This window comes from Lolium perenne, chromosome 4, assembly GCF_019359855.2.
Source record: "Lolium perenne isolate Kyuss_39 chromosome 4, Kyuss_2.0, whole genome shotgun sequence".
Lineage (NCBI taxonomy): Eukaryota > Viridiplantae > Streptophyta > Magnoliopsida > Poales > Poaceae > Lolium > Lolium perenne.
In genome coordinates this window covers 91,208,072-91,233,577 of record NC_067247.2, presented here as the reverse complement: position 1 = coordinate 91,233,577, position 25,506 = coordinate 91,208,072, and the positions used below count along the sequence as shown (strand labels likewise).

The 25,506-nt window shown below is 44.8% G+C and overlaps 3 protein-coding genes across 3 annotated transcripts; 2 read left to right on the top strand and 1 right to left on the bottom strand.

Annotated features, from left to right (window-relative positions):
• The first annotated feature begins 7,107 nt into the window (after nt 1-7,107).
• On the top strand, nt 7,108-9,834 carry LOC127293289 (uncharacterized). The gene is made up of 3 exons (XM_051322870.2): nt 7,108-7,509; nt 8,442-8,583; nt 9,608-9,834. The coding sequence occupies exons 1-3, from the start codon at nt 7,196-7,198 to the stop codon at nt 9,686-9,688; spliced, it is 537 nt and encodes a 178-aa protein (XP_051178830.1). The 5' UTR covers nt 7,108-7,195; the 3' UTR covers nt 9,689-9,834.
• A 2,583-nt stretch (nt 9,835-12,417) lies between these two features.
• Nucleotides 12,418-15,224, top strand: LOC127293288 (pentatricopeptide repeat-containing protein At2g13600-like). The gene has a single exon (XM_051322869.1). The coding sequence runs from the start codon at nt 12,469-12,471 to the stop codon at nt 14,821-14,823; it is 2,355 nt and encodes a 784-aa protein (XP_051178829.1). The 5' UTR covers nt 12,418-12,468; the 3' UTR covers nt 14,824-15,224.
• An 8,982-nt stretch (nt 15,225-24,206) lies between these two features.
• On the bottom strand, nt 24,207-25,124 carry LOC127293287 (uncharacterized). The gene has a single exon (XM_051322868.1). It carries the CDS (start codon nt 25,058-25,060, stop codon nt 24,545-24,547), a length of 516 nt encoding a protein of 171 aa, XP_051178828.1. The 5' UTR covers nt 25,061-25,124; the 3' UTR covers nt 24,207-24,544.
• Nucleotides 25,125-25,506: the final 382 nt, after the last annotated feature.

The window sequence follows — 25,506 nt, the reverse complement described above, 5'->3', positions numbered from 1 at the left end:
TAGATTTATTTCGTTAATATTTATCTAGCAAAGCACAGTCCATGTTAAAGTTCTGCCCCGTGTAGTATATGAAAGAATGGTGGGTGAACTTAATGCACAGGACTTGCCCATCTCCAGTAAAGTGCAGCTACAGTCTTGGATCACTGGCTATAAAAAGGCATGCACACTGGATGTATGTGTTTTCATATTGACAAGCAAGTAAATGGTGCCTGAGTCGGTAGCCTACACGAAAACTATTCGCGAAGAACCAAAATTGTTCGTGAGTAGTTGCTTGAACAGCGTTGCTACTGATGATTTTTGTTGGCATCTTGGATGATTGAATTCTAAAATGAGACCTGTATTTCCGGAGTACTTGCTCGCTGGGGGTGAGGGGCGTCAGGATTTTTAAAGTTACGTAGCTTCCTTGTCGCAGATGGGTGCTCAGAAAGTTTCTTCTGTAAGCTGCACTGGACAGCGCGTTGGCGTTGGGCGCCATGCCGAACTGTTCCAGAGACGAAAGGGACAGGCGTGCCACTTGCAAGGGTCAACCGTCGGTCCGTCGATGTCTGCCGGTTGGAGACCATGTGGGCTATAGCTGTGACGAGGGGATAATTACCGTGGTGCTCGATTGATTGTGTTAGATGTGGTGTCATCGGTCATCCTCCTTCATTTCCGAGCTAGATTGCGGATCATGCTCTGTCCTCTAGGCAAGGCTGCAAGCTGGTCGAGTTGCGGGACAACGTCTTGCACTAGACCTGTAGAATTTGCTTTAATCTTAAGTTCATTTGCTCCAATTTTTGGTTTTGCGAGACTGTTTGTGGGTCCGGCTTGCCACCCTACCTCTAGGGCATGGAGCTATTTTTATAACCAGAGTAGAAATCATTGTATCATAAACTAATCTATAAGTTCAATAGTTTAAACTAAAACACATATGCTGGAAGATGAAGATACCTCTAAAAATAAAGATCTTTGCATGGTATCTTCGTCGAGGTGTGATTCTTACTAAAGATAACCTTGTAAAACATAATTGGCAGGGTTGTACAAAATGTGTGTTCTGTCATGAGGAAGAGACAATTAAACACATTTTCTTCAATTACCAGGTTGCTAGATCTATATGGTCAATCATTTAGATAGGTTCCACGTTGTACCCACCCCGTAGTATTGCACACATTTTTGGCAATTGCCTAAATGGGGTGGATTCTAGGTACAAAAAGGTTATCAGAGTGGGAGCGATTGCGGTTGCATGGTCGCTTTGACTATGTAGAAATGACAAGGTTTTTAATGAAAAATATTCTTCTATCATGCAGGACATTGACCGGTGACCGCGATCTCTTTACGGAGGTGTCTACACGGTTGGAGAATACGGCCAAGAAGTTTATTTCCCAACATGGATAGCTGCATAGTCGTATGATCGAAGGCAATGGGGCTTCAGACTAGTTGGCTTTTTTCCTTTCGTTTTCATCTTCTTTATGCTTGATACTGGATTCTTGAACGGCTGTATGCATCCTAGTTATGCAGAGGCTGAGTGTAATGCTTAAAAAATTTTAAGTAATAAAACGCCATTTATATATCGAAAATATGCTGGATACTAAGGTTAAAACAAACGGTACTCACAATGTCACAACTCGGAACAAAATCGAGGTGCAATCACACATGGTGCAAACAATGATGCAAGGGTAAAGTAAAAGGGAGCACATGTAGATCTCAGGCGATCTAGACTTAACTAAATCTCAGTCTCGTGATGCTATTAAATTTTAGTTACAACTTAGTTATGAATCATATGTAACTCATAGTGCAACACTAATATTGAAGCAAATTCAACAGTGTGGATATTTTTTCTAGGTTGCAGCCCACTTACAACTAGAAAAATCTTGCAACCCACTTACAATTGTCATATCCGTACGAATCAAGAGTCAAATCTAATATCTAAAGAGCCGAATGAGACATAATAAAAAATCAAGCTCATGATTTCTAGCAAACCCCCCAAAAATAGAAATAATTCCAACAAAAGGTAGATAAAGTAAATGGGGAAATAAATGTGTGATCCTAAAGCCCGTAGAACCCGACAACACGGGTTTTAGTCCCAATGCTTAGGCCTTTCACAATGGGAAGGTTCTTAGCACGTTTTCATAGAAGCAATTAAAACTTAAGAGACAACTACTCCAATGCGTTTTCTCTTAGTATTGTACTATCAAATGTGTGTGATTGGGTTACTAATGCCTTTTACCTATGGCTGCGTGAAAGTGCTGTATCTTAGCTAAGATACAACACCACTCACTTTTCTTATTTAATATGGTGCCACATAAACAAACTACCTAGGATATCCAGCTAAGAAATTCCCATTGTGAAGTCCTTATACTTAGGCTCCTATAGACGTGATTTTGAATTGTAACAAGTATATATACACATAGCATTTGTGTTCTCTGCCAATTGGTGCATGAATCATATCATGGGAGAATAAACTTGAAACCATGCTACTAAGGTACACATGGTATGCATTTTTTTCGAAACACGAATATACATGCGCAGACTCTCTCATATACAGGCATACACTCACACCTCTCCAAGAGATTGAGTCTAAAGAAATTGATTCGACGGGTCTTGAAATTGACGAAGTCACTGTAAGCATCTCATTATCGACGAGAACGTCACCTCCAATAAAAAAAATTAAGAGTTTAAATCATGTTGGGCTAGGGGTGCACCCACCCTCCTAACCATCAGACCAATTAGTTCTCAACATATTTTAGGATAAATGCATGCGTGTTGTCGTTCAATTGAAAAGGAGCAAGTAATTTCCAAGGTAACTCACGGGAGATTAGGCCATCTCCAACGATCACCCACATCCGGACGTTACATGTCTGCCGCGGTCCGCCGTGGCCGAAAACGAGGCCCAACGGCCCCCCACATACGGACTACACCCCGCATATGCGTCAGTTTTGGAGCAAACCAGGGCCAAATTTGGGTCGGGTTTGCGGCAGCGCGGATAGGCCGCGAGTCCGCGGTGTGGGGCTATTTGCCCGCCCCAGGCCCCCCCGGTTAGATAGAGAAACAAGCTCGCTCTATTCCCAACTCCCACCCCCGACGTTCCTCTCCACCGCCGCCTCGCCGCCTCTGCCTTCACCGGCCGATTCGGCCACCAGTTTCGGCCGCACAGACGGTTGCCTTTGTCCGCCACCCTCGCCGGAGTAGGCGGGTGACCATCCAACGTCGTAGAGCACTTCGCCCAGCTCACGTGCCCCACTTTGGTCTGTGTTGCCCGCAACCTGTTCGACTGAACACCTGGCCGGTCATCAAGGTCGAGTAAGGGCTCGCCGTGCACTCTTTTTGGTACCCATAGATGCTCGGTTGTCCTCGTAGTTGGCGTACAGTTTGTAGATCATGGACAATAGCTCGGATGAGTATTTCTACAACAATGTCATCGACACGTCCTCCGACGACTCTGAGATCCTCATGGTCGTGGTCCTTCTTGTCCATGATCAGGAGTAGGGCTTGCTAAAGTACAGGGGCTCGGTGAAGGGTCAGCTCCCGGCGACTGAGCGCGGCCGAGAGGAGGGCCGTGCGCAGCTATGGAGGGACTACTTTCATCGGATCAACCCCATTAACAAGGTGTCGTGCTTTCGTCGATGTTTTTGGATGTCAAGGGACCTGTTTCCGAAGATCATGCACGACGTGATCTGCTACAATGACTACTTCAATTTGAAGGCAAATGCTACATGTAAACTTGGCTTCACTTCTTACCAGAAATGCACTGCGGCCATTATGATGCTAGCGTATGAAGTTTTCGCCGACCTAGTGGACGATTCCATCCGCCTGAGCGAGTCAGGTTGCCTTGAGGCAATGTACATGTTTTGCAGGGCTATGGTTGTGGTCTTTGCAGGAGTGTACTTGAGGCAATCACTGTTGACACCCGGCTATTGTCAATCAACGCAGCAAGAGGGTTTCCTGGTATGCTTGGAAGCATAGATTGCATGCACTAGAAATGGAAAAACTGTCCATTTGGATCGCAAGGTCAGTACCATGGCCATACAGAAGGCTGAACAATGTTACTTGAGGAGGTTGCATCTCAAGATATTTGGGTTTGGCACTCATTTTTTGGCATGGCAGGCTCGAACAATTATATTAGTGTGCTTCAGCGATCTCCAATGTTGACACGTCTTGCTGAAGATCATGCTCCACCGGTTCAGTATGAGGTCAATAGACACCTCTATAACAAAGGATACTACCTAGTTGTTTGTATATATCTTGCATGGTCCACACCTGTGAAGGCAATCCGCCTGCTTGCAAACGAGGCTGAGGCAAGGTTTGCTAAAGAGCAAGAGACATGCAGGAAGGATGTGAAGCGTACATTTGGTGTGCTGCAATCACGTTGGGCCATAGTTCGGCACCATGATAGGACTTGGAGCCATGAGACTATGTGGGAGGTCATGACTGCTTGCGTCATCATGCATAACATGATGGTTGAGGATGCGCATGATGAAAGCTTGTTTGATCAAGCTTGGGAATCCCAAGGTGAGAATATTGCGCCCCTGCCCATACCACCAGCTGACATGGTCGATTGCATGCACAACATGGGATGCGTGACAAGGCAACTCACATCAGCCTCCAGAAATATTTGGTCCAACATATGTGAATAATCTTGGTAACAACTAGTCCTCCGGTGTTTATTTGATTTTTACTATAATTGTTGTCATTTGTGTATTATGTTCTATGAAACTTTGTTGTAAAACTACATTCAATTGTTGTAATAAACTTTGTACTTTTATTTTTTCATGTTTTACTTTTATTCACAATCTAAATAAATGTGAGAATAGCAAAAAAAAAATTAAAACATGTGCGGCCGCGGATATTTCGGGACCATCGTTAGGGTCACTACCACCCGTATCCGTTCCACGACCTATTTTCTGTTTGTGGCCCGGCGCATCCGGGCCCAGGCAGACCGAAAAACAGTCCGAAATAGGGGGCGTTAGAGATGACCTCAGTGCTAAGCCAAAACAAAGAAAAAAAAAGGGACCAAAAGTGCCATAGCCCCAAGCCGTAGTCTTCTTGGTCGGCCGTGAACTATTACATATTTATATCACCAATTCTTGCCATTTCAATTCGCATACTTGGAGTGTGCTTACACCTAGTATTTGGGTACATTATTATATTACTATATCCACAATGTTGTATGCGATGATATTGTCAGCCTTCCACACTTTACCCACGGGCAGTGCCGAGCGTCCCCCGGGGGATCAAATCCCCCGGTCCCCCGGGTCGGCAGCCCTACGGCGAGTGTGATCACGACCGTCCAATTCCGAGTCAACTTTCCAAGCAAAAAAAAAAATCTCACGGGTATAATCTGATAGTGTCATCTTCCTGAGATTCCCGTCGCTCGCACATACAGCACCACCGCCGGTGGTCCTTCCGTCTAGGCCTGGCGTCGCCGGAGACCACACCATGGCATCGTTGGAAAACCACGCCGTGGCATCCCTGGAAAACCACGCCCTGGCGTCGCTGGAGAAATCCCGTCGTGGCATCAACGGAGAACTCGACATGGCGTCCTCTATGCAGTAGCTGCATTCACCACCGCTCTGCCTCTATCAGTCATGGCCTTCGCTGGAATGCCCGACACGGCATCGCTGATGCAACAGCAACGCAGATGGTACAAGGTAGCAGCTCTGATGTACCTTTGTAGCAGCCCTGTCGGCTGCTGGTAGCAAGCCAAAAACGCCTCCACGCTATGGTAGCAACACCGACGTGGATTGGTAGCAACGCCGGTGACGGCTCGCAGAAACACCGTCGCGCCTTGGTAGCAGCCCCGACATGGATTGGTAGCAACGCCAGCGGCCGTTGGCAGCAACCGCACGCCGCGCCTTAGTAGTAGCCCCGACGTGGATTTGCAGCAACGTCGGCGCCCGTTGGCAGCAACTCCGCCACGCCATTGTAGCAAGTCTAGCCGCCCCACCGTAGCAAAGCTGGCTGCCCCTTGTAGCAATCACATCCGCCTCTGGTAGCAAACCCATACACAGTTGGCAGCACGCCCACCACACCGCTCACCTCTACAGCAAGACTTCATGGCTGCGACGGCCTTAGCGAGCTTTGCGCGGGAGCTGGTGAGCCCGAGAATGGAGCACGCGGCCGCGAAGGAGGAGAGACCGCGGGGACCTGATCCCCGTCGTTGGCCCCGTGTGATCCTCTGCGTGGCAAGGAGAGCGAGTTCTGGACGGGGAACGTGCGGCGAGGTGGGCGAGCTTCCGCAGTAGCAAACACGTGGAGGTAGGCGGCGCAAGCTCGGGGGTAGGCGGAGGTGGGCAGTGAAGGTGTCAATGTGCCATAGTTGTTCAAGATGTGGGAATCGGGATGGAGAAAGGTGAGAAAGAAGATAAGGTCGAATGCGGCCCACGTGGACACGCGTCCAATGGTAGAGGCGGGGGAAGAAAACATGTGATCATATCATGAGTGTTTTCCACCGACAACAATGTGTGCTGTCTTTCTAATCCCAAAAACATTTGAAAATGAATAATGAGCTAGTGATGGAGGAATGGGACAGAGATTTGGTGCACATGGGCACCAATGATCCTGTTTTTTTTTTATAAAAAATCATATTTTTGAGTTTCAATTTTTTTGAAAACAAATCCGTATATAGTTAGTGTTGTATTCCACAAATGTGTAAAATATCAATTTGAAATACTTTATATTCTAATCTACACAAAAATGAAAAAAGTGTAGTCATTTTCAAATCTCCCAAACATATCATATTTTGTCATTTTTGTCTAGCATAAAATAAAACGAAATTTAGGTTAAGATTTTACATAATTGTGAGATGTATCATTGACAGTCCCCAAAATTATTTTCGGATTTTTTAGTAACTTGTAAAACTATTTTTTAATTTTTTTAAATGGTGGGAGGACTGAAGCTCGGGAGCCAAAAACACTTTCAGGAAGTAATGGGAATTATTTTTAGAAGTTTCTGGCCCATGCCGGGCCTCAGATGGAATGTACTAACGGTTACTAGGCTGAGCAGGGACCGATTGGCAGAAGTATTGTACTGGGCTAATATACTACTATGGGTTTCTGCCGACAGGTTCATTTCTATGGGCCAAAATACTGAAGTCTCGCTGCATGAGTAAATTATTCCGAAGCAAGAAAAAAAAAGAGCAAAACACTGGCTGGCCATAGCTAACCGATAGCCGGAGTAGCAGGAGGCGGAAGCACGTCAGTGAGCGAAAGACGAAGAAATGGGCGCGCTCTGCCTGCTCCCCTCCACCCCGCCGTCCTGCTCGGGCCGTGGTCTATCCCATCCACCGCGCCCGCCCGGATTCCTGGCGACGCCGCTGCTGTCCCCCTCCTGCTGTTCCTCATGGCCGCAGCTCCGGCTCGAGGGCGGGCGGCGTCGGCGGCTCCCCGGCGTGGCGCGGGTCGGCGGGGAGAAGAGCGGCAAGGACGGTGGAGCGGATTTCTTCCGGGAGGATGGCGTGGTGGACGACATGGACGGGTACCTCAACTACCTGTCCCTCGAGTATGACTCCGTCTGGGACACCAAGCCTGCGTGGTATGGCTTCTTCTTGGTTCCCCTTCTTCCTAGTTCCTTGCCGTTTAGAACGAGCGCTTGGAGCTGAGGGAAAAAAACTGGGCTACAGACGGAAAATTAAAGAACACTGTGACGCGAAATTCGATCTGTTGCTGCCTGTAATCTAATTATTAGAGTTCGACAGCACTGAATTTGGAACGAGCTATGCTCTAACACCTGTCCAACTTTTATTCTATTTGTTTGTTGTAAACGAAAAATGGCAACACTGATAACTGGTACCAATTTAGGCTGAATCTACGGTTTCTAAACTGTAATGGCTCAACTTATTTAGTAGGATGATGCACACAATAGTAGTTCAAAAGTTGACATCATGTTTGGGAGATCAGATTGTAATCAACTAACTCCTAAAAAGGCTAAATATCAAATGAACAACACCACGCCCTCGTAGGACAGATATATCTTTTCTGTTTTCATTAGCCAGTCATAATTCTAGATTCTTTTTACAGATTATACGGAAAGTAGATGACAAATACACAAAACATGTAAAAGTGATTCGATGAACCAAGTGATAAAACATGTCAAAGCAGTTCAACCAAAGTGGATTATCCAATCCACCTCAACGCTTAAGCAGCCTTAATATATTCATGATTGAGTTGTGCCGATCAGTCCCTTTCTTGTCCTACCCGGTAAACAAATAACTCCTGATCAAAGTTTTAACATCTAAAAGTTAATATATGACAATGGAGCCTTGGACTTATATAAGATAAGTTTCCTTTTGTGAGAGTTATATACGATAGTTAAAAAGACAGCTGTTAGTTTCACCCAAATCTATTTACTGTCGTTTGTTGAACCTTCTACGGTTTCATCCCCTTTGAGTACAACAATGTCTTCTTTACTTTGCTGATATGATTTTGTTTCGACGCATACTGACTACTGAATTTTGTCTATTTCAGGTGTCAGCCTTGGACAATCTTGCTATCCGGAGCTATTGCAGTCGCCGGTAGCTGGTTGCTCATCCACTCTGCTGTGATTACTGGAGGCGTTTCTTTTGTAATATGTGCATGGTGGTACATATTTCTTTATTCCTATCCTAAGGTTTGTAAGTTATTTTTCTAACCCTTTCTTCATGTTATTTGTTTTGTTGAAATAATTGTCGAGAGGTTTAGTTTTCTATATGGGGTGAATTGTGTCACAGGCTTCAGTTTACTTTGTTCCTGATTATAAGAATTTAAAGACTATTAATCATTGGAGACGGAAAGAACACACTCATTTGATATTAAAATGGCTCTTACAAGTTTATGAACTTGCATAGTTAACTCTTAGCTAGTCTCCTTATTACAGTATGTGCTTTACCATATTTTAGCTCTTAGATCTATCCTATGGAGTATCAGCCTTAGCATATGGTAAACTGCAAATGCCACACTTGAATTTGTACCTGGTTGTACATCCCTCAACTTATTAACCTGTTTGCATCATATTCAGCATAAGGAATGTCAGTCTTGTTGGTCTAATAGCTTCTAGGTAGTACTATTGTAGTTCAAAACTTAGTCAAGTGGAATTCCTAGTATCTCAAAATTAACCTGATAGTGAACTGGGATAGGGTACCATGTTACTGTGCACCAGTCTGATTTATGCCTGCCTATACCTTCGAACTCTAGGCAGTAGGCACCATTTACTGCTTCGCTGACTGATTCCTAAAACCTTCTTCTGTAGTTCATTTTTTAAGCCGGGCTAACCCTCTTTCCATTAAAGCGTAACGGAAATACGAAGTTCGTTACAAGCACGACACTAGAACTGGAAAGGAAAAACTCTGTAGTTCATTTGTGTGTGTCAGAACAGATAGGATTATCAACTGCAGATTATCAGTTGTAGCGTATAAGCATCAGATAGTAACTTTTGAAGGGAACAGTTGGAAACGATCTGATTGTATTACAAATTACTAAAACACAGAAACAGATTTACAAGCTTACGGCTTAAGAGCAACCCACTGTGCATCAGCCATTTCTTCCTTCCAGATGGATTCTTTCATCTGCACATATCCTAATATTATTCCCACGATATGTGTACTTCGGGAATGAAAAATTTGTGTAATCGACGGACTAACCCTGTGATTTGTCAGGTATACACTGAGATGATCACGGAGAGGAGAAAAAAGGTGTCCAGTGGTGCTGAAGATACCTACGGGATGGAGAAATTGTAGCTTTCGTCATAGTTTTACTTCCAGAGATTGTTAGAAAGTTACTGTGCAGATTGCACCCATGATCTGTAAAATTTGTTTCCCAGAAATCTACATGGAAATATCAAATATTGGAGCCACGCTGTCGTGGTTTCTCAGATATTTATTCTTTTCGAATGGTGTACCTTTTTTTTTTTTTTTGAGAATCACCGCCTTTATTAAAATTCATAAATGACAGGAATACAAAGCCCCTCCGGCGGAGTGATCAACCAGACCTGACGGCCTGGAGCATCTACAACTACACTTCTAGCTAAACTATGGGCCTCTTTATTAGAACTTTTCCTCTCATATTTGAAAACCAGGTCTTGAAACTCACTTCTAGACTCAGCGATCTCCCGAATAATGTGAGAGTACACACCCATCATTCCCTTCTCCAGATTCTGGATTACCATCTGGCAATCACTTGCCACACATACCGACCTCGCATTTATATTGAAAGCGAGGAAGACAGCTTCACGGCATGCCAAGGCCTCCACAGTTTCTGCATCAGTCTTGCCCGGGAAGACTACTGCCGAAACACCCATGATTCCATGAACACCCCAGTGTCTGACTGTGCTATCGCCGCCACTGAGCCGCAGCCTGTGTTCTTGCCTACGGCAGCGTCAACTGATTTTCACCATCCCATGCGACGGTGGGATCCATCTCGGCGCCACAGTTGTTGTTTGCTGCGCCGATTTCTTCAGCACCTCGTCCTTGCTTTGACAGAGATTACTGACAAAATTCTGAACTAAACTGAACGTTGATAGCGGGCTTTGGAAATGCTGCTCGTGGATCGCCTTGCGGCATGCATACCAGATTGCCCACATCGTCACAAAAGCTGTAGTTTGATCGTCAGGCTTCAATGTATCTATCAAGTTTGCTAGCCAAAGTCTAGCATCACCCTCCTCCGAGCAGATCAGGTGCTCGGTGATAGTGGTGTCGATGAGCGCCCATACACATCTTGACATGGTGCAGTCCAATAGTGCATGACGCCATGAATCAGCCACTCCACACAGCTGGCATTGATCACCCTCAGCCATTCTTCGCTGGGCACGAACATCATTAGTAGGCAGAGAATGCTTAGCCAACCTCCACAAAAATACTTTCACCTTGGCCGGTACTTTTGTATTCCAAAGTGAACTCCATTGCTTCTCAACAAGCTGTCCGGCCGAGCTTGATGCTTGCTCCTCCAGCCAGGCTTCTCTCTTTTCCCTAGTGTGAACCAGCATCCGATATGCAGATCGTACTGAGAAGAGGCCTTTTCGGTCATAGTGCCATGCTCAGATATCCCCCAATCTCCTGGTACTTACGGGAATCTGTACAATTATGTCCACATCAATTGGAAGCAAAAACTCCCGGAGCTTTTCCTCCCTCCATGTCACTATAGTTGTATCTATAAAATCTGCAACTCGTCTTGGAGGTTCTGCAGCCAAACATGCCAGAGGCCGCAACATGCCATCGCGGGGAATCCACTGATCATTCCATGGGCCTGTGTCTTCTCCCGTGCCAATTCTGCGGATTAGGCACTGTTTGAGCACTTGCACTCCCTCATGGATCGCTCTCCAAACCTGAGACGGGGAAGAGCCAATACTAGCTTGCAGCATATTCTCATTTGGGAAATATACCGCTTTCAAAACCCTTGCACTCAAAGTTTCTGGGTTTTGCAACATCCTCCACCCTTGGCGAGCTAGCAAGGCCAGGTTGAACAATTCAATATCCCTGAAGCCTAGCCCTCCCATTTGTTTTGGCTTACACATCTCTCTCCAGGCGACCTAACAAGTCTTCCTTTCTCCCTTTTGGCTGCCCCACCAAAATTTCCTGATCATGGAATTAATATGGGTGCATAGACCCCTAGGTAGAAGGAAACAAGCCATCGAGAAGACAGGTATGGCCTGGGCAACAGATTTGATGAGAACATCCTTGCCCCCTGCCGACAACAGTCGCTCCATCCCACCCTGAATCTTTTTCCAAACATGATCCTTCAAAAATTTGAAAGCTCCATTCTGTGACTTCCCCACGTCCGAGGGCATTCCCAGATACTTCTCGCTGAGGGTCTCTCTATGCACATCCAATGCCGCTTTGACCTCATTCTTCACAGCACTCGTGCATCTCTTGCTAAACAAAATAGAAGATTTATCACGATTGATCCTTTGGCCAGACGCCAAACAATATTTGTCCAATAAAAGTTAGACATTCACAGCGATCTCTGTATCCGCCTTGAAAAGTAACAGGATGTCATCAGCAAACAACAAGTGACTAACCGCCGGTGCCGACGATGCCACCTTTAATCCATGGAGCTCCGATGATAGACTAACTGCCATCAAGAAAAGATATGGAGAAATGGGATCTTCCTGTCGCACCCCTCTGGATGGTGTGAATTGTCTTAACTTCCCTCCATTAAACAACACCTGGAAGGACACCGTGGTCACCAACCTCATCACCATTCTCACCCATTCAAGCCTATCATAGGCCTTTCGCATATCTAGCTTCAAAGCACAAAATCTGTTCTTCTTAGCCGGTTTCGCTTCATGAAATGTGGTGGGCACTCGTAAGCGGTTATAATGTTGTCCGTGATCATTCTCGCCGGGACAAACGCTCAGCTTTGTGTATCTATAGTGGGCCGGGTAACTTGGGCCCACGTGGTACTGTTTGGTATGCTTATCAAGCCCATATAATCCGGAAAGCAGCCCAATATATCGCAAAGTGTCCTCGCCAGTCGCCATTGACAATAGAAACGATTTCTTCAAAGTTGGAGCCATGGGAGCATGAGAGCGGCGGTTCGTGTGAAGCGGCCGCCGCCGCGACCGCCGCCGGCGGTGGCGCAGCCAGTTGCCAAGGCGAAGTCAGAGAAGATGCACCCCACTCTAGCCCCCCTCCTGAAAACTTTGAAGGTCCGGTTGGCCATCGGCCCGCCGCTCGCGCCCACGGCCAAGGCCTTCAAGTCCTACGCCGAGACCTGCGCCTCCCTCCTCCGCCTGTGCCGCGCCGCCGTCATCGGAAGCGCCTCCCCCGCTTCCACCTCGTCCTTCTCTACCAACCTGCCGCTCGCCCTCTCGCTGCACGCGCACGCTGTGCGCTCCGGCGTCGCCGCCGACCGCTCTGTGGCATCGCACCTCCTCACCACCTACGCCGCCTTCGCTCGCTCCGCGGAGCGCGACCGGGCCTTTCTTGACTGCGTTGACGCGAACGCGGCTTCCTCCTTCACCTACGACTTCATGGTGTCGGAGCACGTCAAGGCGGGGGACATCCCTGCCGCTCGGAGGCTGTTCGACGGAATGCCCGAGAGGAGCGTCGTGTCTTACACGATCATGGTAGACGCGCTGATGAAGCGTGGCTGCGTGGAAGACGCGGTTGAGCTGTACGAGCAGTGCCCGCTCGGCTCCGTGGCCTTCTTCACCGCGATGATTTCTGGGTTTGCCCGCAATGAGCTCCACCGGAGCGCTCTTGGCGTCTTCCACGACATGCTCGGCTCCGGCGTGAGGCCTAACGACATCACCTTTGTATGTGTAATCAAGGCATGCGCGGGCGCAGGAGACTTTAGTGCCGCTATGTCCATCGTTGGATTGGCGATAAAATCAAACTTCTTCGACAAAAACATCGAGGTACAGAATCATCTGATCACGCTGTACCGGAGAATGGGAGACACAGCTTCTGCCTTCAAGGTGTTTGATGAGATGGAGGCGAAGGACGTGGTCTCGTGGACCGCGTTGCTTGATGTGTACGCTGATGCTGGTGACCTTGACGGAGCTCGGCGGGTTCTTCACGCAATGCCTGAGAGGAACGAGGTCTCCTGGGCTACTTTGATTGCTAGGTGCGAGCAGAAAGGGGATGCAGCAGAAGCAGTGAGTCTCTACAGTGAAATGTTGGCTGATGGCTGTAGGCCCAACATTTCATGCTTCTCTAGTGTGCTCAGTGCTAGCGCTAGTCTTCAGGACTTGAGAGGAGGAGCGAGGATTCATGCACGTACCCTGAAGATGGGCTGCAGCACCAATGTTTTTGTGTCCAGCTCTCTGATTGACATGTACTGCAAATCCAACAAGTGCAGAGATGCACAAATAGTTTTTGATACCATCCCACAAAAGAACATAGTGTGCTGGAACTCTCTCATTTCAGGCTACAGCTACAACGGAAAAATGGTGGAAGCTGAGGATCTCTTCAACAAGATGCCAGCAAGGAATTCAGCTTCATGGAATACGATTATCTCCGGTTACGTGCAAAATCGACAGTTTGTTGATGCGCTCAAATCTTTCAATGCAATGTTGGCTTCGGGACAGATTCCGGGGAAAATTACATTCTCGAGTGTTCTTCTTGCTTGTGCAAACTTGTGCTCAGTAGAGATGGGCAAGATGGTTCATGCTAAGACCATCAAGCTGGGAATCGAGGACAGTGTTTTTGTAGGTACTGCACTTAGTGACATGTATGCCAAGTCAGGGGATCTAGAGAGCTCCAAGAAGGTATTTAATCAAATGCCTGAAAGAAATGATGTCACTTGGACTGCCATGATTCAAGGGCTTGCTGAAAATGGTTTCGCAGAGGAATCTATTCTCTTATTTGAGGATATGATGGCAACTGAAATACCACCAAATGAACATACATTTTTAGCTGTTCTGTTTGCTTGTTCCCATGGTGGTTTGGTGGAGCAAGCTATACACTATTTTGAAACAATGCAGGCATGGGGTCTTTCACCTAAAGCGAAACACTATACATGTATGGTTGATGTCCTAGCTCGAGCCGGTCGGTTGACAGAGGCAGAGGATCTATTGATGAAAACTCCAAGTAGATCAGAAGCAAATTCATGGGCTGCCCTTCTGAGTGCCTGTAGTACTTTCAGGAATGAGGAGATTGGCGAGAGGGCTGCAAAGAAGCTTCGTGAGTTGGAGAAGGATAACACAGCAGGCTATGTGCTACTCTCAAATATGTATGCATCATGTGGAAGATGGAAAGATGCTGCAGAGATGAGGTTACTGATGAAAGGGATTACACTTAAGAAAGAGGGAGGGTGTAGCTGGGTTCAAGTAAGAGGTGAATATCACGCCTTCTTTTCTTGGGAGGCGAGGCATCCACTGTCACTGGAAATTGATGAGATCTTGGATTTAGTAACATGGGAATTGTCCATTTGAAGTTGTTGTGTTAGCAGAATGTCAGTGAGGACAGTCTTTGAAAAAAGAACATCTACTATACCTATTAATTCTCTAATTTCCTACAGATACCGATAACAAAATGGATTAATTTCTGGATAATGATCTGAAGGAATTGAGTGTGGCGCCCCCAATATTGCTTGCCATGATGTATTAAATTGTAAAAATAAGATTTCCTCATCCACAAATCGAGCTGTAAATTCTGTAGCAGGTTCGCGATTGAATTCACCAAGGAGAATGGCTGCTGCAGTTACTGCCAAATAGGTAGAATATACTTGAAAAAGCATGCTGATTTAGAGAAGTATTTATCGTTATAGTATGACCCTGCTCCTGGAACATTATCATTTCACATGGGTATATGAACCTGGAATGTCTGGCGTTCATATGATTTGACGTGAATTGGTGTCCGATGAACATCAGAGAATGAAACTCATCATTCTCACTGTCCTATTTTCTTATTACACCTTGTTTGGGCTCCTCTGCTTTGGGATTCAAATGATGAATACAGAGAACAGTGTTACATGTTTTAGAGGATGTAAATATAATACAGAAGATGTGTCATGTTACAAGCTTGCCCAAGCATGACAAGCTAAGCTAGGTGTCGTGTCTTCTTTCTGTTGGAACTTTGGACTTACTGTTGAAATGGTAAACCCTGTCACAGCCTCCAACATTTCAGTCCGAGAAGGAGAAAAAAGGTACATCAAGTTGAGGAAGATCTTTGCAACTTGAAAGACCAGACCTTGCAAAGTTGCAATTCAGGTAAATACTTTATTCCTATGGGTGGTCATCTGTTGTCATATGTTACATACTAGTTCTCAGTGTGGTTTATTATTCTTCATGCATTCTTTTTATGCAGCTAGCAAGCCTTGCTTGGTCCTTGGCCGTATCTCAGTATATGCAAGTGCATATATGCGAAACTGGTGCACAAAAGGTGCATATTATTTTGTCGAAGTTCTTCTGTACCATTTAGCAGATTTTCCCATTACCTTTCTTTGTTTCTTGAGGTGCTTTTGGACACTCTAGCAATTAGATTTTTTTTTTTTTTTTTTTTTTTTTTGTAAATATGGTTGGGCATCAATCTACGTATGGTTACTTGTTCATTCTCTATTATGATTTGTGCAGTATTTGTTTCTCTGATCCCATTACTTAAGATCTAAAATCTTAGTTCGAAAGTAGTACACTATGCAGAAGGGAGGTGAGTTTGGCCTGTGTTACATGGGAATTTCTCTTAACCTTTGCTTTGTTACCTTTTATTCTATGCAGACTTCACTATATTACTGAAAAGACTGCCGTGGGAAACTATCTACTCTTTTCCTAAAAATAATGAAATTAGATGTACAGCTCAAGATCTTGTCATTCGGGGATGCATCAATGAGGAATGCCTATCCATAACACTGCATATTTTGTGCAAAGTGAACAGGTTCTATACTCACTAAAACCAAGCACCCGTGCAATTCCAATAGTTCTTTCAATATGCCCTTCTGTTTCGATTAATTGTATAAACTGGGTTCTGCTATGTATGAATTCTCTTAAACAATCAGTATCTACTTTATGAGTATTATTACTCTTCTTTTAAGAAAAAGTTTGAGCTGGTGTCCTCCTATGCATGACAGGTGTATATTAGACATGTTGCGTATGTGTAGAATTGATCGAAGAGATCGTGTGAAGTGTGAACATGCATTTGTTGTATGATACTCTGAACCATTTTCGTGCTTGATTGTGAAATCCTCATCAATCCACTATTAAGCAAATAAGTTTCTAATGTAATGGGAGCAACGAGGTATTTAATATTGTGGGTAAATTGGTTGCTGCTTTAATCAATATGGTATCGAAGCAAGGATAGCTCTTGCTGAAGACCTGACCAACAAAGTATCTAATAAAATTGTCAGATAACCCAGTGTCCTTCTGGATTAGTTCGTAGCAGGTAGCCAAAACAAGGCCTTATTTGGTATGATAGAAATAACAGCATAAACATAAAGGCTGCTAATCACAGAATTCGGAAACACCAATCAACCCCGTAGATATATTTATTTCTTACCCGCTGCTTAGTGAGAGGCTAAGGCACATATGTTAGCTAGATATAATGCGCAAGTGTTGATGTCTCAGGCGTTTGATGGTCCCTGCTGGGACTGCTCAAACGTGGGCTTCAATAGATTGTCAATGTGAAGCCAAAGGATGAGAAAGTCATCAAATAAGAGAAACATGAGTCCATGGATAACATAGACGGAGCGGATGTGGACATGCTGACCAGCATGCTCAAGGAACGTCTCCATTGCTAGAGGTAAAACGACTTATATAATCATCTATCTGAACAATAGGAAAAGAGCTCCCCTATTGTTCCATTTTGAGGAGGAATGCATGACATAGCTCAAGATAGTTCAAGTGGACTTAGGGAATAACACTTATTTACATAGCTGCGACTCAGTGGTAACAATAATACCTTTTTCTGATCCATGCAACGGATAAGCTACAAACCAAGAGTGTTAGAGGATGCTGTGGGATGGATAGTCAGTAGTGCCGTGGCGTCGCGGTGAGTTGCAGGCAATCATTCTTGTCGAGTGACAAACTTTGTGCCATACCGTATTGCATGCAGCATACAATTTTTTTTCCATGAGCACCTGTCAACGAGGATCAAAGTCACAGGCTTCAAGGGTCCTGGCACCTCGCATCCCCAACGAGCAAGTGCTCCAGCAACAGAGCTCCTGTTTTAACATCCCCTCTGTTTAAACACCAACTGTATCATCAGTTGCAACGTGTTTGAGCAACGATTGATGAACAATTAGTTTTTGAAGAAAATTTTGTATCGAGGCAGGCTCAGTTTACTTGCTTATTAATATGAGAACACATAGATGTAGTGTGGAGGCTCTTTTATATCCAGTGATCCAAGAATAGAGCCACGCTTTGCTACAGATGGAGGAAAGTGCATGTATATTCAGCTCGCCAACCATCATTCATACACTTAACACATGCACTTTAAAAGGAAGCTGCTTTCCCGCAGAAAAAATAATATAAGAAGCCAAAATCGAGGTAGCACGCATATGCTGGTTAATCTTGTGGTTTTGCAATATTTCGGTGGAATAGTACAACCATTTGTGTATAGTACCCCATCCCAGCAATGTTTAGATGCTGCAGTACTATGCTCAATTGGTAGCATCAGTACCTAGCAATTTTATAGATGTGGAGACATAGAAATGAAATTGATAAGTTTGCTAAGGAAGATAATTCTCGGTGACAGTTTTTACGTACACACCATACAACTTACTCAATTTCAGTATCAATTCCATTTCAATAGGAGAACCCATATAGCAACGAAGTCTGAAGTCAGAGAATAAATATGCCCCTCTAGCCCCCCTCCTCAAATCATTCAAGGAATCAATCAATCAAGGGATAAGCAGAGTCTACCTCTTATCTACTGATGATGCGGCCAGATTTGTTCCCTAATGTATGTGTCTGATTCGTTTTCCTCATGAGATGGATTTGTTCTGCATGCTCAGTGAATTAAATTTTCCATCAGCTTCAAACAGATCATCAATCTAACCAATTTTTATTGTTTCCAACGGCTACAGAGACAACGGTTGGGTTTTAACTAGCATGAGACGTACATGTTACCAGATTGACTTTATACATGATAGCTTTCAACAAAAAAGAAGCATCGAGTTTACACACGATGCATTCAGCAGGCTCAACTTCAATAGGAAGAAGAGGTGGACAAATTTATAAGAACCGTAAATTGTCAAATGAAGATTCCTCATAACATACACTTTGCAGTTGTAAAAATTTCCAGCTTGAATATGTAGCCAAATATATCCAATTTTATTCATTATCTTGGTCTGGTTCACAACATAGATACACGAGTAAACATAGATCAGCTAGCTACTAGGAGCCAAATGCATACTTGTCAATACATGAGTAAACCTGGAGCAAATTTGAGTCTCAATTTCCCAACTGGTAAATACAAGACAAATAAACTGGAGAAAATCGGAGTATCAAATCCCAGCCGCCGCAAGCATGTTCACAACTAACTGGTTAGTACAAGATAAACAACCTGGAGCAAATCAGAGTCTCAAATCCCAGCCGCCGCAAGCATGCATGTCCACAAGCCAACAATCACGGCGCTAATATTGCAGGTTCCTTCCACTGATTTCTTACCATTCAAAACAACAGGAAACAAGCCTCAAGTCAAAGAATTGTAGCTACTGGTCAGGGCTGCTGATGCACAGTCAGCAAGGATCAACAAAAAATTGGCACAGCTGGAACACACAACGATCAACATGCAGCCTCCTTTTGGCTACCAACGTGTACACGACGAGGAGTGCTTCAGTGTCACCCCTCAGCTCCATGGTTCTGAAAAGTTGTAGCTGATTCAACTTTTTTTTTGTATGTGGAGCTGCTCCAGCTTTTGACAGCCGCTTCGTGTTTTCCTGTTTCGCGGAACCAACTCCATGTATTTGTTCAAAAGCTGGAGCAGCTTCACAGATAAAAAAAAAGAAGCTAAAGTAGCTCCAATTTTTCAGAACCATGGAGTTAAGGGGGGATACGGAAGAACTCCTCGTACATGACAGGCTCACAAATGGCCTTGCAAATTGTCAACTACTATGTCTGTCTTCTTGTCCTGGATCCTCTTCAATGTCCTTAATCAAGAACGAGAAATTATGGTCAGCGGAGCAGATTTAGCGGGGAAACACTACAGAGTTTCGACTTAAGCCACACAAGAGAGACGGCAGCACCAGCAAGGCTCAACCAAAGGGAAAAAATTAAATTATCCACCCTGTTAGCATATATGCGAGCACAGTTTGAGCCGACACAAAAGATTGATTTAGGAGTGAGTCTGTAGATAACATTGATGGATGGAATGTATGTGGAGATGCCGAACTATGCTCTCCAGGGTCTTCACCGGGGAAAGAGGTAAACAATAGAAAAAGAACTCCCCGGCTGTTCTGTTTTCAGGAAGCAGTGCCATCGAGCGCCTGCCAAACCTTAAATAGGTGTGACTCAAGTGAATTCTAACTGACGATGTTGAGGCTGAAAAGGGGGCGCTCCTGGATGGATAGTCAGTCGTGCCGTCACGGTAAGTTACGAAACATATACCGATGCGTCAGCGACAAATTTTGTGGCCTACTGTATGTCACCAAGACTGCACCTTGATTAACAAGGTCAGAGACTTCAAGGGTCCTGGTGCCTCTCATCCCCAGCGAGCAAGTACTCCAGCAATACAGCTCCTGTTTTAACATTCCCACTGAGCTGTCGAGGCAGGCTCAGTTTACCTGCTTGTTAATATGAGAACTCGGAGATGAGTGTGGAGGCTCTTTTATACCCAGTGATCGAAGAATAGACCGAGCCACGGTTTGCTAGAGATGGAGGAAAGTGCATGTATATTCAGCTCACCAACCATCATTCATACGCTTAACACATACACTTTAAAAGGAAGCTGCTTTCCCGCTGAGAAATTAATATAAGAAGGCACAATCTAGTTAGCACACATATGGTGGTTAATCGTATGGTTTTGCAGTATTTCGGTGGAATAGTACGTCCATTGTGGGATAGTACCCCGTTCCAGCAATGTTGAGATACTGCAGTACCAGGCTCAATTGGTAGCATCGGTGCCTAGCAATTTTATAGATGCAGAGACGTTGAAATGAAATTGATGATTTTGCTAAGATAATGCCCGATGACAGTTTTTTACGTACACACCATACAACTTACTCAATTTCAGTACCAGTTTCATTTCATTAGGAGAACCCATATAACGAAGTTAAGGAGGGAAGAAGCGGATGAATGGATGGGATAGAACGTCTGAGACGCACACGAATTGCTGACTTGTCGTGTGAATTGTGAAATAAAACACCATGTTCCGTAAACGAGGCGTGATTATGGCATCCGATGGGTCACCCATTCATCGTGAGGACAGTTTCATGGTAACTTTGGTGTTTCCCTGCTGTAGCTACTAGCTACCATCTACTCCCTCCGATCTGCAAAGATCGACGCGAAGATCCTGTTACGATAGGCAACGCATACTGTCCCACGTCGATTAGACAAGATAGGAGGTAATAGGAGCCAATCAATCAATCAAGGGATAAGAAAATCTACTAAGGATGCGCGGCCGGATTTGTTCCCTAATGTCTGTGTTCGATTTGTTTTCTTTATGCGATGGATTTGTTCTTCATGCTCGGCGAATTAAATTTGCTATCAGCTTCAAACAGATCATCAATCAAACCATTTTTTTTTTGTTTCCAACATGTACAGAGAGAACCGTTGGGTTTTAACCAGCATGCGTACATGTTATCAGATTGAGTTTATACATGATATAGCTTTCAACAAAAAAGAAGCATTGGGTTTACACACGATGCATGCAGCAGGCTCAACTTCAATATGAACAAGAGGTGGACAAAATTTATAAGAACAGTAAATTCTCAAATGAAGAATCCTCATAACATACACTTTGCAGCTGTAAAGATTTCCACCTTGAATATTTAGCCAAATGTATCCAATTTTATTCATTGTCTAGGTCTGGTTTCACAACATAGATACACGAGTAAACTTAGAGCAGCTAGCTACTAGGAGCCAAATGCATACCTGTCAATACATGAGTAAACCTGGAGCAATTTTGAGTCTCAATTTCTCAACTAACTGGTTAGTGCAAGGCAAAACAAAATGGAGCAAATCAGAGTCTCAAATCCCAGCCACCGCAAGCATGTTCACAAGCCGACTATCACGGCGCTAATATTACAAGTTCTTTCGACGGCGCTAATATTACAAGCCTCAACTCAAAGAATTGTACCTGATTGCTCACGGCTATTGATCCACAGTTAAGGATCAACAAAAAATTGGCACAGCTGGAACACACAACGATCAACATGCAGACTCTTTTTAGCTTCCCACGTGTGCAAGACAGGCTCACAAATGGCCTTGCAAATTGTCAACTACTCTGCCTGTCTTCTCGTCCTGGATCCTCTTCAACGTCCTTGAACAAGAACAAGAAATTATAGTCAGCAGAGAATATTTAGACAAAAATAAAATTACAGAGTTTCGACTTAAGCCACAAAAGAGAGAAGGCAGCACCCGCAAGGCTCAACCAAAAGGAAAAAATCAGCCACCCTGTTAGCATATATGCGAGCACAGTTTGAGCTGACAGAAAAGATTGATTGGACCAGACAAACCAACCATTGTTTTCTTGCAGAAGGTCATGGATCAATTCTGCTCAAGTGACAGATGTATCAACTTTATTTACAGGGATCTGGAGGACATGTACAGCAAAATAATATAGAGCAACCCAGCATGCACCCAACACCACTTTCCTAAAATGTTGACGCTAGCTTGAAAGTTCAATGATGCAGCAACTAACAAGTATGAGCAATACTAAAATTCTTAGAGAAATTTGGGAAGGGCAAAAGCACAAACCAAGTCATATGCCTACAATATAACCGGTACCGGTAAAAAAATCTCAGGTTGCTCACTGCTGCACCCTACCCCTTTAGTAAACTAGGTACTCCTTCCAATCCAAATTAATTTATGAAGATTTAGGCAAAATGTTGCCTAAAATCTGTCTAGACTCAATGAATCTGCATCAACTAATATGGATCAGAGGGAGTACTAAATAATGACAAATTCAATAGAGCAGCCTGGCTACTGATCTGAACCTCATGAAACAAACAGTCCAAAACATGAGTGAGGTACCTAGGAGTGAACATTATTTCTGCCATCTCTCTGCCTGCAAGAACTAATAAATGCATCAACACACAACACTCGGGGCCATTGATCTAACAACAGTCTGACAACCACCTGTCCAAGACTCCAAGGACTTGGTGTACTGCAATCAGCGAGCTCTGCCCCATCACTGAACAGATTCCCAGACACAGATGACATCAAACGTCCACAGGAGGGGCAAAAACAACATACATGACACAATGATATCTGCTTCATAGCATGGCAAGAATAACCAGCTACTTTAAATACTATCAACATGTAAAGAGTATCCCGGTTGACCACAAGAATTAGGCATATCACTAACAGATTAATTTCGAAATATCCTTAGCAGTCTTTGTAGCACTTTAGAAAGTTTCACTGCTTTCAAAAAAGGAGCAACTAAACAGGCAACAATTAGCTAGTGATTTGCATAGCAAGTCAAACCACTCTCTACAATCTAGCACATGGCAAACACTGATACTAGAGAACACTCCAAATAGACGCCGTCTATACATGCTACACTTAACAAAAACTGCCCATTTTGCAGCAAGGATATTGTGAAACAAATTACAAGCAGTGATAAAAATGTTGTTGAACATAGCACACCAAATGGAAAACTTCCATGCTAACAAACAAATCTCAAATTTTACATTTCTATGAAATCATTCACAGTCAACCATACAGAACCTACAAACGGTGATACAGAACGAAAGCAAAACAGGAAGGCAGGTTTTACAATCATTTTGCCACTCTACTGCTCAACCTCATCTCAGAAAACAAAATATTTCTTTAAAAAAGCCATCAAAATGTGGACCACTAGGATGAATCATAGTTAGCTGCTCCACTACAAAGATAGTCTATAACAAATTAAAATTTCAATGTGGTGCACCTAAAGCATATTATTCACTTTACTTCAATCCACCACGAGGATCAACTTTAATCTTGATCGACTGTGCAGGTAAGCTGGAACACTAGGTATGTGATGAACTGAACTAGTTCCACAACAGTGTGCATTCGTAAGTACCTAACAGTGCGTATGTATATAAATTCCATAAGCACTGACCAAATCACAAGCAAACAACTATATTGTCTATTGAGTGTATCTCCAAACAAAAATAACTTAATGAAGTCCATCAACATAAGAGTATGACTATTGAAGATTTAAAGCGCATGACAAGAAAAATTCAGGCCATGGACGGGAGAGGATAGGGCATGCATTACTGCTCTTCTGATGTACACTGGTTACATAACAGCACAGCAACACTATGGAGTCAGGATTCATCTTAGGAAACATAACCATGACGTTACAGCCACAAACAAGATAGGTAAAGGAATCAAGCTTGCTCACCAATACTGAAGTTGCAAAAATGAACACCTTTGAAAGGCGTCTCACCACTACCACCACTAGAATCTGCAATTTCATATGACAGATCAAGTTCATATGCAAGTGAGCCCACTGGGGCAGCAGCATGCTTGAATGCATGCCATGTGCAAGTAGAGGCACATATATCACAGGAAAATGAGTAGAGGGCATTTTAATCAAACATAACAGCGGTTTTTTGTTCTAAGCAATTAAGAACAAGCAAAATATTCGAGATATTTGAGTGAACCCAAGCAAAATGGGATCAGAGCAGACGTTTACATTCATCGGGCAACCTGCGTGGTGGCTACATTGCTGCATCTGGCTTTGTCAACTGCAGTGCTCCTATTACTGACAATACATTACAGCACGTTGCTGTTCCTGTACACTCAAAATTTAGAAGAGGAACAACCTGGCAGTAACCGGGAGCGAATTATAAGCACAGACCACACTGCAGTGTCGGTGATCCAGTAGTATTACTTGGTACTATTTCCGTATTCACATGTAAGTACAGTAGTAGAAGCCTACAGGAAAAGGTAAAAAGAAACAGACAAGCAAGAAAGAAAGAAATAAAGAAAGAAAGAGAAGAAGAACCAAGGAAAGATGCAAGATTCCCGGTCCCGATCCATGGCGCCGAATGTGATTCTTGAGTTTTGGCTGTCATTGTTCCTCGATGGTACCCAGCTCGATCTTGCCCTCGCTCTCCGGGATCGCCACCAGCACCGGCCGCCAGCTCCGCCGCATCAGCAGGCTGCGCAGCCCGCCGGCCCCGAACCTCCTGCCTCCCGCGCCGCCTCCGTGCGCCACCCCCGCTCTCCCGAAACCAGCGCCCGCATCTTCCTCCTCGTCCTCGCAGCCGCGGCGGCGGCGCCCCGCCTCCGGCGAGGAGACGAACAGATCCCTCAGCGTGCGGCTCCCGCGGCCGACGAGAGGCTTGTTGTCTTCCTCCTGGCCTTTTCCTGCGGGCTCGGGGCCGCCGCCGCCGCCGCCCACGCGACGGCAGAGGAAGCGGCGGAGGCGGCCGCTGCGGCGCCTGCCGGTTCCGGACCCGCGACGGCAGCGCAGGCGGTACCCGGGGCTGGTGGCGAAGGACGGCGCGGGGCTACGCGACGGGCTGGGAGCCGCCGCCGCGCACCGCGTAGCCAGCAGCTTGAACCGCTGCGGCAGCGTCGACATTGCTGCTGCTCTCACCTTCAGTCTCAGTGTACCACAGTACCAGACTAGCAGTGATCCGGATCGGGTTACTTTGACCCTGCGTCAGGTTTTTCTGCGCGCTGCGTGCGTCGAGATGGGTGAGACAGGCGCGGACGGGGATCGGACGGAAGGGACGATTCGTCCCCTTTCTCTTTAGCTAACTAGCAAGGGGCGAGGGCATCATCTTTACATATTTAAAATTTGTTAGAATAAATTTAATTTGTTGCCTAATATTAATTGAGACATTTCAAAAAATGCCATGTCAAATTTCTTTGTTAATGTAGACCAGTGGTATTTTTTTTTGAACATAAGTGGGGCCAGAAGATCCCGGTGGAGCTCTTATATTGAACCAAGTGGCAGGTACATTTTACAGACAAGCCCTTTTACATCTCTTGCACAGAGAAACCAAAACTTTGAAGAAAGGGTCT